This window comes from Monocercomonoides exilis (genome assembly GCF_001643675.1).
Source record: "Monocercomonoides exilis strain PA203 chromosome Unknown scaffold30-1206723, whole genome shotgun sequence".
NCBI classification, from domain to species: Eukaryota; Preaxostyla; order Oxymonadida; family Polymastigidae; genus Monocercomonoides; species Monocercomonoides exilis.
Genome location: NW_027150575.1, coordinates 172501 through 191186, shown reverse-complemented (window position 1 = coordinate 191186; position 18686 = coordinate 172501). Strand labels below are relative to the sequence as shown.

General features: G+C 40.5%; 1 protein-coding gene across 1 annotated transcript; it reads right to left on the bottom strand.

Annotated features, from left to right (window-relative positions):
- Positions 1-516: 516 nt before the first annotated feature.
- Positions 517-18640, bottom strand: MONOS_12747 (uncharacterized protein; the record flags this gene model as incomplete). The annotated part of the gene is made up of 3 exons (XM_067865391.1): positions 517-6228; positions 6559-18123; positions 18571-18640. The coding sequence occupies 3 exons, from the start codon at positions 18638-18640 to the stop codon at positions 638-640; spliced, it is 17226 nt and encodes a 5741-aa protein (XP_067725060.1). The 3' UTR covers positions 517-637.
- Between the last annotated feature and the right edge of the window lie 46 nt (positions 18641-18686).

The following is an 18686-nucleotide window of genomic DNA, read 5'->3' as shown; positions in this document are numbered from 1 at the left end:
CTAAAAATAAAACTGAAAAAATACAGATCTTTTTTTAAAGAAATAATTTTCAAAATTATTTGGAATACAACCTTATAATAATATATTATTTGTTTTAAAATTATTTTTATTGAATGAAAGCTTCTATATGAAGCAATATGAGATAAAAAAATTTTGGATCTAATAAAAAACTGGGTACTTATTAAAATATGACCCTATTACATTTATCAGATCATTGAACATTTGCGATTCTTCAAAAAGAACAACTTGTGCGTTCATTGATGAATTATTTCTCTAATTGCGACGAAAAAGAAACGAATATTTTTTGTCTTTCAAAAAATATCATTTCTATGTTCTTTTGCAAATACCAACGAAAAATGATTAAATTCACATTGAAAATTGGTAAAAGTTTCCCATTTTTCACTCGCGTTTGAAGATTTAGAATCATCAACAAATTTGTAAAATTTTAATCTTTCTTTTCACTCAAAATCAATAAAACAAAGAATTCCGCAAACTCAAAATGGAAAATAACTCTAATTTCAAAAAATTAAAAAAGAAAAAAGTAATGATAAATGATGTGAAAAAAACTCACCATTCGAAAAAATAATTCACTTTTCATGAATGAGTCACATTTTCTCGTTCGGCAATCATTGAATGATTAATGAAACAGCACACCAACATCATTCCGATATTTCAAGCCCCCTGCCGATGAACCGTCATCGATGCAACCATAAAATGCTGCTGTTTTGTCCATTCTGTCGACCAACCACCGAAATGGAGAGAAAGTCGAACCATTTTTATTCTGGTGATTATGGTCGAAATATCGCCCGTTCAAATCAATCAACGAAAAAATGAGATCCTCCAAGTCATAACGAAAAAGATAAAGCTGCCGCAGCGCAATCCATTCAGAAGGATCAAACGGACTCATCGAAAACGAAGGTGAGCGAATTGGCGCATTGTGAAAAGTGTCAAAATGAGCAGTTGAACTCGAATGATTGTTCAAGAAAGGAGACAAAAAGAAGCTATTTGTTGTCAAAGATGGAGTGTGCACATTCCATTTTGCAGCCACCCGTGAAGTGTCTGGCAAAGGAGAATGCTTTGTCGGAGACGAAGATGCTCCTGAGCCATCCACATTAGTCGATGGAGATGGAGATCGGGATGAAGACAACGATGAAGATGACAACGAAGAAGTCGATTGCGGTGTAGCATACCCTCGATTCGCAAATGGCCTCTGAGACTTCGCAAAGAACTTTGTTCCTGGAAGTGAACAATCCGCAATGCCTGGTGAAATATTCATCACATCCTTCATACTCATCACATAGTCCCCATTCCCAAGCTTCAGCAAAGCTGGGTCACCATCCCCATCGTCCACAGCAAGCTCCCAGTTCAGAGGCCTCCTCCCAACAAACTGCCGCTCTCCACTCAATTCATCTCCATCCCCTTCCGAACCTCCTTTCTCCTCCCCACCCACCGCCTGCCTCGAAATACCCCTCATGAACTCTTCAAAGAACTTCAGAACATAAATCCCGCAATCTGTCGAGTTCCGCTGCCGCGGGACAGTCGGAGCAAACCCTGGCATGTTCCACTCGTCAAACAGCACACACTCCATCTCCTCCCCATTCTCACCCTCCCTGCCAACACACAATATCCCCAGAAACTGTCGGATAAGCTGCGCATGGCTCGAGTAATACGACGATTGCCGATGCATCCCAACAGAGTCCAAAAAAAGAATGCAAGGAAAACTCGGGTCATCAAAGAAAACAGAAGGATACGAACAACAAAGCGGAGATGGAGCGGAATGAGCTTCAAATTCGCCTGCAACGCTTCTTTCGTCGAAACGGCTTTCACTGTCACCCAGTGAGGAGGAAGATCCTTCTTCTGATTCACCTGATGTCGCATTTGCATTCGATTGTGCTGATGATGATGAAGACAAGCAATATGCAGAAGACGGATGATGAGCCAAATTCGAATGATCTTTTTGTTCAGATGATTTTGTGATGTTGTGAGTTGAATCTGCTTCTTCACTGAAGGATGAGGATGGCGCTAAAACAAGCGATGAATACGATGATGAGTGTGCTGAATGAGAATGAGAATGAGGAGATGAATGCTTTCGAAGCTGTGCCTCGTCTTCCGGCAAAGAACCGTTTGATGATTTCATTTTGTTCGGCTCATTTCGGTTCAAACCAGCAGGCTGAGCGCCTTTGTGCTGAAACAATGAAACTGATTGCTTGTGCAACGAATTCGAGCCCAAACGAAGCGGATGAAACACCTCTCCGCCTTCATACAAAGGAGGAGTCAACGAAGGAGTTGAACTGTGGCTGATCGAGTTTGAACCGGCTCCTGGTCGATGAGGACGGAGTTTCGGGAAATTCTTTTTCGGAACAGCCATTTTTGGTGCTGATGAATGCGCCTCTTCGTCTTCCTGCCCAATTGAGTCTGTCTGCTGCTTTTCAGTCTCATTCTTCTTGTTTGCTTCATTGTTTTCATTTTTTGTACTGTTCAATGCTGAATCAATGGATTTTTCTGTTATTTTTTCTTTCTCTTTTCTTTTGAGTTCATTTTCATCTTTTCCTTCATTCGTTCCATTCCCCTCTTCTGTATCTTTTTCCTCCTCAACACGCTCATCAGCTTTCTGCATTGCTTCTGAAACACAAACATTGAGTTCCTCTTTGGAGTCAATATTCAAATCATCATTCTCAACTCCAAAAGCATCCTCCTCAATTTGACCGTTGTCGATCACTTGCTCAGGTTTGTTTTCTTTCACAGATATCTCTCTCTCCTCTTCTGATTTTGGTCCTGTCTGGTCTTCTTCTTTTTCTTCACAAAATTTGTCTTTGTCTTCACTCTCCGATTCATCAAAGGGAGATTTATCAGACGTGTCTTCTTTATCATTTGTTTTCAAATGTTCATCTTTGATTTCTTTGGTCATATCTTTTTCCTCAACTTTTGTTTCTGGTTCTGGTTCTGGTTGTAGTTCTGGTTGTAGTTCTGGTTGTGGTTCTGTTCCTTGTTCAGCCATTGTTTCTGTCAATGCAACTTTTGCTTTTTCAGCTTGTTCAGAATCTGTTTCTATTTCAGTTCGTCTCAATTTTTCTTCCGGAAGTGTCTCTGTTTCTGTAACTGCTTCCGCCTCAGCTTTTGGCTCTGTCCGCTTCTTCATCGTGATTTTCAATGACTTCACTGTTTTTGCCTCAGATAATGTTTTGATCGGCATTTTACTTTGTGCACCATTGACAAATTCAGTCGAAGTGTTCAACAAAGATGTGTTGCCAGCTGTCGAAGCTGCTGACTCTGAAAGAGATGGCTGTGCGGATGAAAGCATTAATGAAGTCGCTTCGCTGCTTCGAGTCGACATTCTCAAAGTTGTTTTTGAATAAGTCTTTTTCTCTTTCTTTTTCTTTTGTTTTTCCTTATTTTTGTTCTTTTGCATTTTCTTTTCTTCATGGCTCGCTTCAGCTTTCTCATCGCCTTTCACATTTGAATCACTTTCTTTTGCTTTTCCAACATTCTCCGCTGCCTCTTTTCCTGCACCTTTTTCCTCTTCTTTTTCATCCTTTTCTTCTGTCTCCTTTCTTTCACTCTTTTCTTTCTCATTTCCCTCCATTTGTTCATTTTTAGTTCCTTCTGATTGACTTCCAACAGCTGAAGTACCTTCTTCCTCAAAACTGCTGTTATGTCTTGTTCTGTAAACTCGCCCAAAATTATTCCACTTCGTTTCCTTTGAAGAACCCTCATTTTTGGTCTGCTCTTTTTCATCTTCTGCTTTTTTGCTTTTTCCTCTTTTCGCTTCTTTATTTTTGTCTGCTTTCTGTTTCGGGTTTTGCTTCTGGCTTTGCCTTTTTCTTGATTTTGAACCTTTCTTTTTGGACGTTTTCTCAACATTCGGCTTTTCTGAATCTTTCTTCTCTTCTGTTGTTTCTTTTTCTTCTTTTTCTTCTTTTTCTTCTTTTTCTTCTTTTTCTTCTTTTTCTTCTTTTTCTTCTTTTTCTTCTTTTTCTTCTTTTTCCTCTCTCTCTTCTCCCTCTTTTAGATTGTCCTCTCCAACATCTCTTTCAATTGTTTCTTTCAAAGCATCATTTCCATTCTCTGAATTGTTTCCATCCTTTTTCTCTTCTCGCTCACATTTATCGCTTCCAATTGAATTTGCGAAAGAAGAAGAAGAAGAAGAAGAAGATTTGCCATCTCTTTCATTCTCCTTCAATCCTTTATCAATCGGAGACTGCTTCTCCTCTGATGAGTGTGGAAACAGAATTGATTCATGCTCTCTTGACTGCACAGATGAAGCAGACTTTTCAGATGGCTCAATAGCACTAGAAATTGATGGCACTGAAGGAGATGAGTTATCGGTTGTTGAAGTTGTTGGGTTAGCTGCCTGAAACTGAGGAAATGAAAGAACAGGACTCAACAATGAAGATGAAAATCTTTTGTCATTCGGAGAAGATGTTGTCTTTGTGCAGACTTTCTTCGAGCCAACAGAAGTTGCCTGAATATTCGACAACTCTGAAGGGAAGAAATTGATGTCGTCAATGTTTGAGCCACATTCCTGTGCTCTGGCAGCACTCTCCAAACGAGAAGGCGGAAATGACTCATCCACCCTGTTGAACAGCTTAGCCAGTGAATGTACCTCTCCTAATGGATGCAAAGCTTTGTTCGCAGGAGAGTTTTTGTTTGAGGCAGGAGAGTGCAGCGAGGAAGGAGGAGTCGCAATGGAGCTTGATGGAGAGCATGCCAGCAACTGCGGAGATGCTGACATGGAAGGGCTCAGCGATGATCCCCGTGCATTCCACAAATACTGTGTGCTCTGCTTTTCGCTCAATGAATTCGAAGAAATAGAAGACGAAGAAGAAAGAAGATTGCTAAGCGATGCTGTAGGAGAATAATTCGAGAGGGGTGAGTTTGATTGTAACGATATGCCAGACTGCAAAGGCGATGACATTTGCAAAAGAGGAGACAATGATTTTGACATTGCCGCTTTTGCAGCTCTCAGGTTGTCAATGGAAGAGTTCGATTGGCTCTTTTGCTGTCGCAAAGGCAGCAAGCTCAAAATCGAGTTTGGCGAATGCGTTTGCGAAGTGGCTGGTGTTGCTGGTGTTGTTGGTGTAGCTGGTGTTGTTGGTGTTGTTGGCGCAGATGAATGAAGAGATATTTGAGGAGTTGCTTTTGGGGTTGTTTGATGCGTTCCCTGAGGAGATGCACTCGTTGATCCTGGGGAACTTCTGCAACATGAAGCATTCGGAGACTGTGTGCTGTCATTTCCTTTTTTATTATCCAAGAAACGCTTTGATTCAAAAACATTTATTAATTCAGATGATTGCGAAACTGCATAAGAATTAATCATTGGATCATTCATTATGTTTTTCTTTTTCCCTCTTTTCTTTTTCTGTTTTTTCTTCTTTGTCGGCTTTGCTTTTCTGCATCCTTTTCCCGATGCACTTTTCACACTTTCTGTGCAACTTGAAGGAGAAGAAGACGCAGCTATGGCTGGAACAGATGTAATAAGTTGAGAAATTTGTTCAATTTTTGAAGGAGATTGCTGACACGAAGGAAATGAAGGAAATAAAGGAAATGAAGATGAAACAGAAAAATCAGATAATGATGTTGAAGATGTGTGCGATTGAGGCGATTTGGAATCAGATGTCGATGAGACGGATGCTTGGCCTGTCGAAGGCTCAGTTGAAGAAGGATTTGACTCTTGAGCCAATGAATATGAATGTGCTGTGCCTGATGAAGATTTCTCTGTGCTTTGCATCTGCTCAGAGCTGCCATTGTTTTGTGGCTGCTGAAGCTGTGTGAATCCATCTTTGTGTTCTTCCTCACCCATCAGCGCATTGAATGGCTCATCCACAAAATTCAAATGAGAAGCTGAATCCCCTTGCAGTTTGCCCAAATCCTTACCATCAAATGCCTCTCCAGCTGGTATTTCATCTTGCTCCTTATCTTCTCTTTCATCCCTTTTCTCCCCATCACACTTCAAACAATCGGTGTTCTTTGAAGAAGACGAAGACGAAGACGAAGAAGATGAAGATGACGACTGGTTCAAAAGAGATGCCAACTTCGGAGTGCGCTCATCATATCTCCTTTTTGCTTTATGTGCTCCTCCTAATTTATTTGCCGAGTGTTCAGATTTGTCCTCCAACAAAGTTGTCTTTGTTTGCTCAGATGGCAATTGCTGCGAATCTGCCTCGTTTGCATTCGAAGATTTCTCAGGACTTTCTGTCTTCCCATAGTAATAAATCGAATACTTCCCTTCTGAAAAAATATATGATGGAGTCAAGTTTCTTCTGAGATTATAATTGTTTGTCGCTTTCGATGTTGCCAAAGAGGTGGAAAAAGAATCAGAGGAAGCAGTAGTAGAAGAAGAAGAAGGAGAAGGAGAAGAAGAAGAAGGAGGAGGAGGAGGAGAAGGAGGAGGAGGAGGAGGAGGAGGAGGAGGAGGAGAAGAAGAAGAAGAAGAAGAAGAAGAAGAAGAAGAAGAAGAAGAAGAAGAAGAAGAAGAAGAAGAAGAAGAAGAGATTTCTGAATCCTGATCTGCTCTTGCGGCTGAAGCAACTGAGTCTGTTTTTGCAGGTTCAGACGAACGAAAAGAAAACAATGAGGTTTTCCTTCGGACTGGGCTGAGTGCAATTTCTGGTTTAGCTTTCGCCTTCGATTTATTGCTAACTTTAGTGACAGCTTTTGCTTTGGCTTGTGCTTTGGCTTTTATTTTTGATTGCAATTTGGATTTGACTTTTGAGTTGGGCTTCGGGTTTCCTTTCTTTGAATGAGAACGAGACGGGCCACCGCCATCCTTTGACGCACGCAATTCGTGCAATTGAAGTTCTTTGTTGTTCGTTTCATCATCTTCTGCAATTTTCTCCTCCTCTTCGGATGATATGCTTCTTGTCTCTGATGACTGTTCACCAGTCAATCTGCCTATCGAATCAGAAGGTGCAATATGTGACAAGTCTGTTTGTGAATGAAGCTGCGATTGTTTATCTTCTTTTGAAGTGCCCTCATTTTTGGGATTCAAAGTCTCAGTATTGGAGCTTGTGAAATCATTCTGAATGGAATTTTCCGCTTCTTTCATGAAATCTTCTTGTTGTTCATTTTTTCCATCTTCTGAAAATTGAGATTGCCCTTGTTTTCCTGAGGTTTCAGATTCCGGTTCTGTTTTCAAGAAATTGGATTCATCCTTTTCACCTTGCTGGAACTGTTTCGATTGTTCCGCATTCGAATTCGACTGATTTGTGTCGATTTTCTTTTGAGAAGTGCTTTTGATTTCTTCATTGGTAGATTCCTCTTCTTCCTCGTTTTTCAGCTTTTCTCGCTCTTTGCTTATTAATTCAGAAATCAGCTTTTGTTTTTCACTTTCCTTTTTTTCCGTGCCGAGAGAGCGTATTGCATTTAATCTGTAATTAAATGCAAACCACTGCTTGCTTTCCGCCTCAAATTTGTCCGCTCCTCCCTTCACACTCATAATATCTCCATGATACTCGTCTAATTTATTCTGGAAAAGATGCACGTTATCCAGGAAATCACCAATCATAATTGGCACAGAGCTAGCAATTGATTCAGCATCCAAAAAATGAGAGGAATCTGCTTGATGATCCTTATTCCCTTCTGAAGCAGCTGATGCTCTTTGAGAATACCTTGTTCTCGTTCGCTGGTTGCCCAATGTGTTATAATCTGCTAATTGAGCAGCATAAAATTCGAGAAAAGTCTTCAGTCTAACTTTCTTTGTCTCTTTTTGAGGAGCCAGAAGTGGTGATTTTTCTGGCATTGCCTTTGGCTTATCTGCATTTCTCAGTTTAAACAAATTCCGATAAACAGATTGCCGAGCGCTTCTATCATTTTCATTCTTTCTGTTTGAGCTCTTTGTTGAGTGGGAAGCAGCGTGCAAAGGGCGTCTTCTCTTCAGCGGAAGGAGAGGCGCAGGTGCCGGGTGCTGATGGAGAGTGCTCTTCATGTTCAGCTCCCCACTTTCTCTTTCATTGCCAAAAACAGGAAAAGAGCGATATTTATGCGAATAACTTATTCTCTTAAGATTTTTTTCAAATTCGTTATCAGTACTTCTTGCTTCTTCTTCTTCGCCCCTCTTCTCAGCTTTCTCTTTCTCTTCCTGATGATGCAACTCCCACTTCTTCCTTCTTAATTTCATCAATTTGCGTTGCTCTTCAGCAACAGCATCAGCATTGCAAATGACTATCAAACTCCAATGTTGATTTTCGTTCAGCGGAAGAAACAGGAAGTGCTGCTCCTCAATATTCAGGTTCCTCTGCCAGGAGCGTGTTTTGCGTCCACCATTCAAAAGACTCAGAAGCGAAGTCATTCGCCTCTCTGGCTTCAATGTTTGACTCAAACGCGTTTCTAAAGCATTTGCTTGCTTTTCAAGTGAATCGTTCAGAGCAGTGGTCACATTTGCAAGTTGGTTCGAGCTTTGGCTTTGAATGTGTGTACTAAGTATTTCTGCTGATGTTGCAGCAGGTTGTGCATTGTTTCCTATCTGAGTCTGGATGTTTTCAGACAAAACAGAAGAATCATTTGAAAGTTTCGATTCTTTCTCTGATTCCGATGATTTCCGATTAGAAAGATTATCATTCAAAGCCGCTTCACTCTCCTGAGAAAACTCATCTGTCTTTATTTTCGTATTTTCATTTGTTTGCTCTGTTATCATTCTTTTCCTGTTATCTGAAAGAGCTGCATGTTTGCTATGTTCTTCCTTTCGAGCTTGAATGTTTGTTGGTTGATTATTTTCCTCGTTTATTTCTTTTGTCTCACTTAAACCACTGTTCGTTGCAGCTTTGCTATCATCAAGAAGATGTTCATTAACTTGATATTCTTCCATAGGTAACTGTTTTTTTGAGGAAGCTGCAAATTGAATGGATCTGAGATTGGCAGAATAAGATAACCTCGCCATTTTGTGTTGCAACGGCTTGTCGAAAATGAGATTTCGTGTTCTCAGAGACGAATGAGAGCGGAGGTGTCTCAAAGCTCTTTTTGGGAAAGAAGACATAAATGAAGAGCTACCCCTTGTGTTTAACTTCAGCTCGTGATTCTGAAACTGTTCAGGTTCTCCGATTTGTGGGTCGAGTGCTTGATCTGTCTCAGAATTATATCCATTTACCGATTTTGAAGTCAACTTTCCAATTTTCTTTTTGATAAACTCAAAAAAGAAAGTGTTGAAAAGATGAGTCTTCTTCTTTGTGTATTCAGGAGAGATGCAGTGAATGTATTTCAAATAGAAAGTGATGATGTTGTCGTTCAGCCAGCACCCTTGCCTCAACCGCTCCACATCTCCAACAGTAATCATCACTCTCTCCACATCCTGCGAGCCTGGCGGGAATGTCATCAGCTGCTCTTCGCTATCTCTCCAGAACAATCGAAGCAGCGAGTGTACCTTGCGGATAACAACAGGAAGAAGAGGAGAGCCAGGGAGAAGATGGCAGGGAGGAATGATTGGTGGTGTGGAGGAAAGGTTTGATGGGACACAGGATGGATGGATGAAGGCAGCAGGAATTGAAGTTGGATCGACAAGGCTTGTGTGTGGATATTTGAATAAAAAAGGATCAGACACCAATTTAATTGAAGGAAAAGGTGAAGGAAGAGGCAGAGACGGTTGATCAGTCTTCTCCGTCTCACTCTTATTTGATGATGATATTTCCTGTAATTTGTAAATAATATTTCCATTGGAATCATCAGAATGCAATGGATTTGAAACCTTTTCAGTTACTTCAGTCTCTATTACAACATCAGAAAGTTCTTTTTCTCCTTCGATAATATCAATTTCTTCAATTACATTCTCTTTATCAAAAATGTCATTCTCAATCTTTTCGATTCCAGAAAACGATAATGATTCGAAATTTTTATCTTTTGCAGCGAAATTTGATGATTTTTCATGAAAGTTCGAAAGGTCTTTGATTGAATCATAGCCAGAACTTATCTTTTTATTCGAAATTCGATTGTCAGACGGATAAAGATGACGCATTTGAGACACTCTCTTTCTAAATAGAAAATTTTCAAGTATCAAATGACGAGACATTAAACCGCTAGAAACACCATGAAAATTCATTGAATTACGAATAGGCTTTACAAAAGGAGCATTCATCATTGAAGATTTTTGGCTTGATGCAATTGGAAGGGAAAGTTGAGGAGGAGGAGGAAAAGGAGGATGAAAAAGTGGAACTTGCTGATCAACACCATGAGGCAAAGCTGAAGACGATGAATAAGAATCAGCGTGATCCTGATAAATTGGCTCCGGTATCAATTGTTTCTGACTTTCATCATTGGCAGACATCGATCTCCGAATAGCCGCATTTTGGTGATTTTGTTTCTGAAGGTTGGCATCGCTTGCTAACTCTGGTGCCATCAGAAGCGGCTCAGCATGATCGTCTTTCCTTTCTACAAAAGCATGACTTTTGTGACTTCTTTTCAAACGATTGTGCCTCTGACTTCGATGTTTAAGATCTTTTGAAGCAGAATGTTCAGAATGGGTTTCTTTTCTTGTTTGCATTGGATCAAGTTCTTGAGTGTTCTTTTCTGGATGTTTATCGCTGCTGCTGTGATGGTAACTGTGTTCGAATAAAGTCTCGTTTTCTTTCATATGAATTGAAAAATTTTGAATGTGAGGATTAGATTGCGAAGGGACAGAATGTTTTCGTGAACTAACTTCGAAAGACGAAGATGAATGAAATTCTGCTTTTTCAAGTGATAAAGCAGAAAAAGGTTCTTTGATAAGCTTATTTAACAATGCATGATCGAATGAATGTGCATTGCGAGAATGGCTTCTTGATCGAGATTTATAGCCATTTAGCTTTGCTTTATATACTGAAGCTACAAAATTTGTAGGTCTATCACTCGATTTAGCGATTTGTGAATTAAAAGGGCTATGAAATGGCTCGTGGTGTGCATGGGAATGATGGCTTGAGTCGGTTCGAATGACGAAAGAGGAACTTCCTCTTTGGTGCGAACTTGACTCGTCCTGATGCTTAGCAGGAGCGTCAACTGGATGGAAAGGCGGCTGTAGATGTGAATGTGGCTCATCGACTTTGGCAGTCGATGAACAACGCATTTGTGACTGATATGAATGGCGTGAATGAGTTGAGTGATTTGAGTGGTGTGAATGATGTGAATGACGTGAATGGTGAGAGCGGCGAGAGTGGTGTGAATGATGTGAGTGGTGTGAGTGATGCGAAGTGTATTTTGCGCTGTTTGTCTCAATGGCGTGCTCCGTCGTTTCAAAATGAATTTCTGTTTTTTGAGATTCCCTTTTTTCTTTTGAATGATGTCTATGGTGTTTATGATTGCTCGTTTTGTGATGTTCTGATTTCGATTTGGACGAATGTGTACCTTTTCGCTTCATATTTTGCATAACTTCATATTTTTCTCCATTTTGTCTGGAATCAAATTCTAATCCTCCTCCAAAATTGCTGTCTCCGTCTACTTCATCCCTTCTTCCTCCTCCTACCTTTTTTGACATTTTCTGATGATTCTTATAAACATCAGAAGAATTATCATAAGGTTGAGCAGGAGTTTGAAAGGAATACTGCGAAGTCAGCAGGTTTTTTGAAGGAAAAGAGCTTGCCGAATAAGGCGCTGTTGGATTATCAGTTTCATTCAGCTTCAAATGCTGCTCTGTTTCTGTTGTGCTGTCTGAAGGGCGAATCGACCAGGCATCTCTTTTTGTTGGGTGTGAGTGTGTTGAATGTGATGCACTTGCTGGTGAATGGCTTTGCCGATAGAGTTTGCTTTTGTTCAGTTGCAACGGATCAGTAGCATCGGAATAGAGATGTGGTTTCCACTGATAATTGCTGATATTATTATTATTGTTGTTGTTGTTGTTAAAGGAATAAGGCATGTAATCACTCAGGAGCGATCTGCTATTGATGCTTGGCATGCCAAAGGGATTATACGGCGGTGGAAACATTTGAGTGTCCGAAAAACCTGTCGAATCGATTGGGAAACTTTCAACATCGACAACTTCTGCGCTTGGAATTATTGGCTTTGCTGGATGTTCAGAATGCAACAATTTTTGTTGGCTATTCGGCGAATGCTCATGTTTGGTGGTGATTTCTTGTGCGCTTTTGATATCTTTCGAATTTGAACTGAAAGGTGAGGATGATTGTGAATGAATGCTTGATAAAGCATCATCATGTATCAAACTTGAAATCTTCAATGAAACAGCCATTTGTTCAGAATTTCTTTTCCCTTCATTTTTCTGGTCAGAGAATGCTGAGTGTGTGTTTGAACGAGCAGGCGAGCTTGTTTGTGTGTGTGAGCGTGAATTGGTATGAGATGGCGAATGTGTTCTGGAAAGAGAAGGAGTTGGAGACAATGAACTGAATAGAGATGAAGAGGAAGAGGAGGAGGAGGAGGATGAATGGCGAGAGGGTGGTGTGTCTGACAAAAAAGAGGAAGAAGAAGGCGAGCGAGATTTGTGTTCTGTTGCAGAGGACTCAGCAGAATAAGAAGAAGGAGAAGGAGGAGAGCTTGGCAAAAGTGAAGAAGCAGACGAAGACGAAGAAGAAGAAGATGATGATGATGATGATTTGTCTTCGTTTGGGTTAGAAATGACGTATCCTTTGAATGAGACGCTTCGAGTGGAAGCAGCACAATCGAAGGAGAAGTGGAGGGCCATTGGAAGGCGGAAGGAAAAGGGGGAGTTGAGAAGACATTGTGGATCAGGAACACGACACAGAGGGAGAGAAGGAGAAGATGAGGAGGAAGGAGAAAATGAAGGAGAAGAGGAAAGTGATAGTGATTGTGAAATGATGGGAAGAGTTTGGTTGGTTGATGAAGAGGAAGAAGAAGATGAGGAGGAAGAAGAAGAAGAAGATGCTAATGCTAATGATGATGATGATGATGATGATGATGATGATTGAATAGGATCTTTTGACGCATTTATCACATTGCAATTATTGCCACAAGTGACAAAAGAATCAGCAGCAGAAGAGAGCAATTTGACGATTCTTTTTGACATCCATTGAGAAGATGTGTCAAAAAAGGCCGAACACAAATAGATTGCCCAGGAATTGGGAAGAAGGCGGAAAAACGGAGAATTCGGAAGAAAAGGCGAAATGAGCGAAGCAAACCAGAACATTGCGACACGAAATGTGGATGATTCAGCAAGAGAATACTGTTCAGACGAAGAGAATGAGCTGAAATCTTTTGAATCTGGTTGAGAAGAGGAAGATGAAAGAGATGAAGGAGATGAAAGAGATGAAATTGATGATGAAGATGATTTTTCCTTTGTTTGTTGAGAATTCAATGCATTTTCTCTTCCAATTGAATAAAACAAGCCATCTTGCAGCGTCATTTTCTTTTCTTCTGCTTTGAATGACAAAAAATAGTTTTTTGCTATTCTTTCGTCCTTTTTGATCCCTCTTTGAAAAATCGGTAGAAGTTTCGCTTTGACACAGCCTTTGCTCTCAGAAAAGAGGAAGACAAGCCAATTTCTCCTGTTAAACAGAGGAAGATGCTCATTTGACAGGGAAGAAGAAGTGATAAAGCCGGGGGCTTGATGATGCATTGACTTCTTGGAGGAGGAAGAGGAGGAAGAAGAAGAGGGTGTTGATAAAATTGACACATTGGCTTCTATTTTCTCTTGTGATTGCTGCTGCTGCTGTTTTTGCAGTGATTGCAACGAAATCCCACTCAAAACAGATTTTCCTTCTGTTTTTGAGTCATTTGCCTGGAATTTTTGTGAAGAAGTATCCAAAAAATGAGCAAGGATGATTGTTCTTCTTTGTTGATGGAACTTCACATAGAATGGATTGGAAGGAGAAGCAACAGAACGAAAGGGGATATCAACAATCAATGTGTTGTCAGGAACAGATGAAGAAGAAGAGGAGGAGGAGGAGAAAGAAGAATTAAAACAAGAAGAGGAAAAAGAAGAAGAAGAAGAATGAGGAGAGGAGGAAGGAAATGAAGAAGGCGAAAATGCAACTTGTGATTTCTGCATAGAAGAGCCAAAAATATCATTTCCGTTCAAAATTTCGTCTTCTTTCTTCACAAATTCTTGTTTTGAGTTCATTTTTTGGTCTTCAAAGAGATTTTTGTTGAAATAAACTGAACATCCGTGTTTGCGGAGAAGAATGATGAACGCTGTGAGCTGTTTTTTCCATTCATACGCACTTTCTTGGCTGTCTCTGAAGTCTTCGCCTGAAAACTTGGAATTTGCAGTTGGTTCTGATGTTGATGGAATGTTGGAATGAGGAAGAGGAGGAAAAGGAAAAGGAGAAGAGGAGGAGGAAGAAGAAGAGGAGGAGGAAGAGGAGGAGGAAGATGTTGATGTTGATGTTGATGATAAGGAAAAAGTAGAAGAAAGCGGAATAACAACACGAATAATTGGCAAGCGAAGAGTTCGAAGCTCTTTCTCAAACAAGGCATAACTTTCATCATCATCATCATCATCATCACATTCTTCTTCTTCTTCTTCTTCTTCTTCTTTGCCGTCATCAAAAGAAAGTCCAAAATTTTTCATTTTCCCATCATTCCCCTCTTTCACATTCGAATTTCTCGATTTTCTCTTGTTCCCTTCTCTTTTATCTTCTTTTTTATCTTCTTTTTTAACTTCACTTTCGTATCTTCTGAAATCCACACCAACAACACACTCAGAAACAGCCACACAAAAATAATCAACGCAAAATGCTTTCAAAGGCAAGCGGAAGTGAGTGAGAAAAGAAGAAGGCATAACAGATGGCTCGAAGGGAGGGAAAGGAGAAGATGGGCAGTCGACGATGGATGTGTTTGAAAGAGGGGAGGAGGAAGAGGAGGAAGAGGAGGAAGAGGAGGAAGAGGAGGAAGAGGAAGAGGAGGAAGAGGAAGAGGAGGAAGAAGAGGTGAAGGAAGAGGAAGATGAAGAAGAAGAATAAGTATTTTGTGATAAAGCAGAAGGAGGAGGAAGAGGAGGAATATGATGATGAATTGAAGAAAGAGGTTGTGGAAGCGGAGGTGGCGGAGGAGGAGGAAGAGGAGGAAGACGAGAAGAAGATGAATGAGAAGGAAGAGAAGGAAATGAATGGTTGGAAGAAGGATTAAGAGGTGTATTCATAACAGAACTTGAAAAGTTGATAGAAGAGGAAGAGGAGGAAGAAGAAGAAGAGGAAGAAGAAGAAGAGGAAGAAGAAGAAGAAGAGGCATAAGGTGAGGGAGAGAAAGAGAAAGAGAGAGAAGAAGGAGAAGTTGAGGTTGAAGGAGAAGGGAAAAGGGAAGGGGTTAGAAATGGTGAACTGTCAGGAGAATGTGAATGTGAATGAGAAAGAGGATGAGGTGTTTTTGGTGAAGTGGAAGATGAATTGAAAGGAGAAGAAGAAGAGGGAGAAGAAGAAGAGGAAGAAGAGGAAGAATTTGAAAGAGGAGATGATGAAAATGAAGTGTTAGTGTGATTTGGTGATGAAATGGCTGAATGTGAAGGCGAATGAAATGATGATGAAACAGAAGTGGAAGAGGAAGAAGAAGAGCGAGAAGGAGAAGAAGAAGGACGATGAGGAAGAGGAAGATGAGGAGGAAGATGAGGAGGAGGAGAAAAAGAAGAAGGAGAAGAAGAGGAGGAAAAGGATGATGATGATGATGATGATGAAGGCAGAGGAGAAGGAGACAAATAAGGAGAGGCGCTTTCGAGAAACATGCTCTGAGGAAATGCCTCAGCCCCAGGGATTGTTTGGATGAGAGAAGAAGAAGAAGAATGTTCATCAGAAGAAGAAGAGGAGGAGGAGGAGGAAGAAGAAGAAGAAGAAGAGGAAGAGGAAGAGGAAGAAGAAGAAGAAGAGGAAGAGGAAGAGGAAGAGGAGGAGGAGGAGGAGGAGGAGGAGAAAGGAGAAGAAAAATCAGGAGGAGAAGATGAAGAAGGTGAAGAAGATGATAAATTAGAGGGTAAAGGAGGAGAAGGAATGAAAGGTGAAGGTTTTGATGGAGTAAGGAAGGCATTTTGTGAATGTGGAGTAGAAAAAGTTGGAAAATATGAAGGAGAGAAGGAAGAAGAGGAGGAAGAAGAAGAAGATGATGATGATGATGATGATGATGATGATGATGATGTGTCATTATAAGAAGAATCTTGTGTTTTATCTAATTCTGATGAAAAATCCAATGTTTTCTTCTCAAGCAATTCTTCATTTGCACCAAGTGAATTTTTAGCATCAATCTGATGTTTTTCTATTTGTTCATTATTTTTCTCTTCGTTTTGAATTTCAGCTGAAATTGAGTGAGTAACATCGAAAGAAGAAGAAGAAGAATTATAAAAGGGAGGAGGAAGAGGAGGAGAAGGAGAGGAATGAGAAGACGAAGATTGAGAAGAAGAAGAAATAAAAGAAGAAGAAGAAGAAGAATTGTAACGAGGAGGAGAAGAAGAAGACTGAGGAGAAGAAGAAGGGCAGCTGTCAATGCTATCTTCATCATCATCATCACTCAGATCTCTCCATTCATTGAATGGAATTGATCCTTCACTGCCAACTGTGCTATAGTTATTGCTGGAGTTATCTGAAATATTCTCTGTTTTATTCGAATTTTCTGTTATTTTTTGTGTTTGAGAGGGAAAATGATTCAAATTTTGTGGTTCGTTTTCTTGTTGATTAATTGCAATTTCGCTATTTTCTTTAAGTTTTTCTTTCTCTTTCTCTTTTTCTTCTCTTTCTTTTTCCTCTTTCTCTTTCTCCTTCATTCTTATTTTTGTTTTTATGCTTTCATTCATACACCTCAGAATCAGATACCGTTCTTTCTCAATGAAATATCCATCCAAAAGGAAAAGAGACACGATTTCTCTATGAACAGACAGAAAATGCAGCCAAGAAGGAGAATTGAGAATGTTTAAAGGGGATGAAGATGAAAAAGAAGAAAATGAAGAAGAAGAAGATGATGATGATGATTGAGAAAGAATGGAAGAATCCTTTGGATTTTTGGTGGAAGAAGAAGAGGAAGAAGAAGAAGAAGAAGAAGATGATGATGATGATGATGATGATGATGATGATGATGATGATAAATGATGAATTCGAGGGGTTGAAATTGAACTTTGTAAATGAGATGATACTGGTGGAGGTGTTGTTTGACTGTGCTCTGTATGAGAAGAAGAAGAAGAAGTTGAATTTGATAAAGAAGAAGAAGAAAGAGGAGATTGTGTCTGAAAAGACGAAGAAGTTGAAGACGAAGGCGAATGAGAATGCGAAGGAGAAGAAGACTGTGCTTGCGCAGAATTCACAGAATTTCCAGAGAAAGCTGCTGAATTCGACTTTGACGGCGACGCATTCGCTGTTGAAGTTGCAGTCACATTCACATTCGCATTCACAGCCACACTCGCAGCTGATGGCTGTTCATCCAGCAAAATGGGGATTTCTGAGTCTGCGCCCATTTTGAGTATCCTTCTCTCCTCTTTCGACTTCACGCGCCAGGAGTCTAGCACCCGCAGCGCGTCTTCAGTCGCCGCCGGCCGCAGCGAGCTGTAGCCCATCTGAAACTTCAGCGCATTCACCATCTCCAGCTCAGTGGTCGACACGGTCGTCTCCTTCCGCATCTCCCCCAGTGCATACCGGCAGCTGCTCAGCCAGACGCACTCAAACATCACCAGCAGCAGCTGACGCAGCGTCCGCATCGGATGGGAAAACGGGTTCGCTTTCAAGAGCACCTCTTTGCCTGGGGCGATGCTGCCCTCGCTGTATTGCTTGAAGTTATAGGGCGATTTGACATCGTATTCGATGCTGCTCTTCAGCTCCTGCCCAAACAAGCAGATTTCCTTCACGACCGACGCCATCCCGTCAGACACAATCCATTCCTCAATGCCGATGCGCTCGTCTGACTCGCCGCTTGTTTTCGCCCCCAGGCGCCTAATCTCCTTTTCCGCCCTGGTCTGATTCCGCATCTCCCGCATTTTCGCTCTGTTGCGCGACAAATTGCTGGGCCGTATTTTCACAGCGCCTCCGCCTTCTGTCTTGGCGCGCACTTCGTGTTCTTTGTTTTTCACTCCAAACTTCGCAGAATCCCCATCACTTTGGACTCGCTTCCTGCTTCTGACGATTCGTTTATTGTTCTGGATGAAAGGGGATTTTGGAAGGTCAGAATCAGGATTTGCCTGTAAAGGAAGAGATGAGGGGATAATCGCTCTTCGAGCAAATAAAGATGGATAAAGGTATGAAGAAGGAAGAATCATCCTCTCACGTATTGAATATTTCGTTCCATCAACTTGTGTTTTGAATAAGGTACCATGCATAAAAAGTGAAAGGGTTGAAGGAATGGAATTAATCACAGACAATTCTGGCAAAATGTTTCTGTGAAACTGAAAGTCATTCAAAGGGTTTTCGTCAAGTCCAATAAAAAAGCGTAGCTGAGCAATTAATAAATTTATTGACTGAGTATTGTATAGATTCGCTTCTGACAAAATAGGAGGAGTCCAACGTTGGTCATAATCAACTTTGTCAATTGTACTGAAAGAATAAGAACATTTCTCTTCATTTTGAGTTTGTATTTTTAGATTTGTGCATTCATTTGGAAAAATGCTTTTTAATTTAAGAAATTGCTGTGAAAACGATTGACAATTCACAAATTTTTGGTTATATGCATCTGCGTTGCCCGAATGAAATGGAAATTCTGCAATTGGTAGATATGAAACGTTTTTATATTCGAAAAAACTGTGATTTTGAGATGCATCGTCTGTTGGTGAATCATCATCTTCAATAGTGATGACGTAATTGTCGTTCATGCAACCTTAATGCTAGCAATTTGAACTTCGAACGAATGAGCGTGAA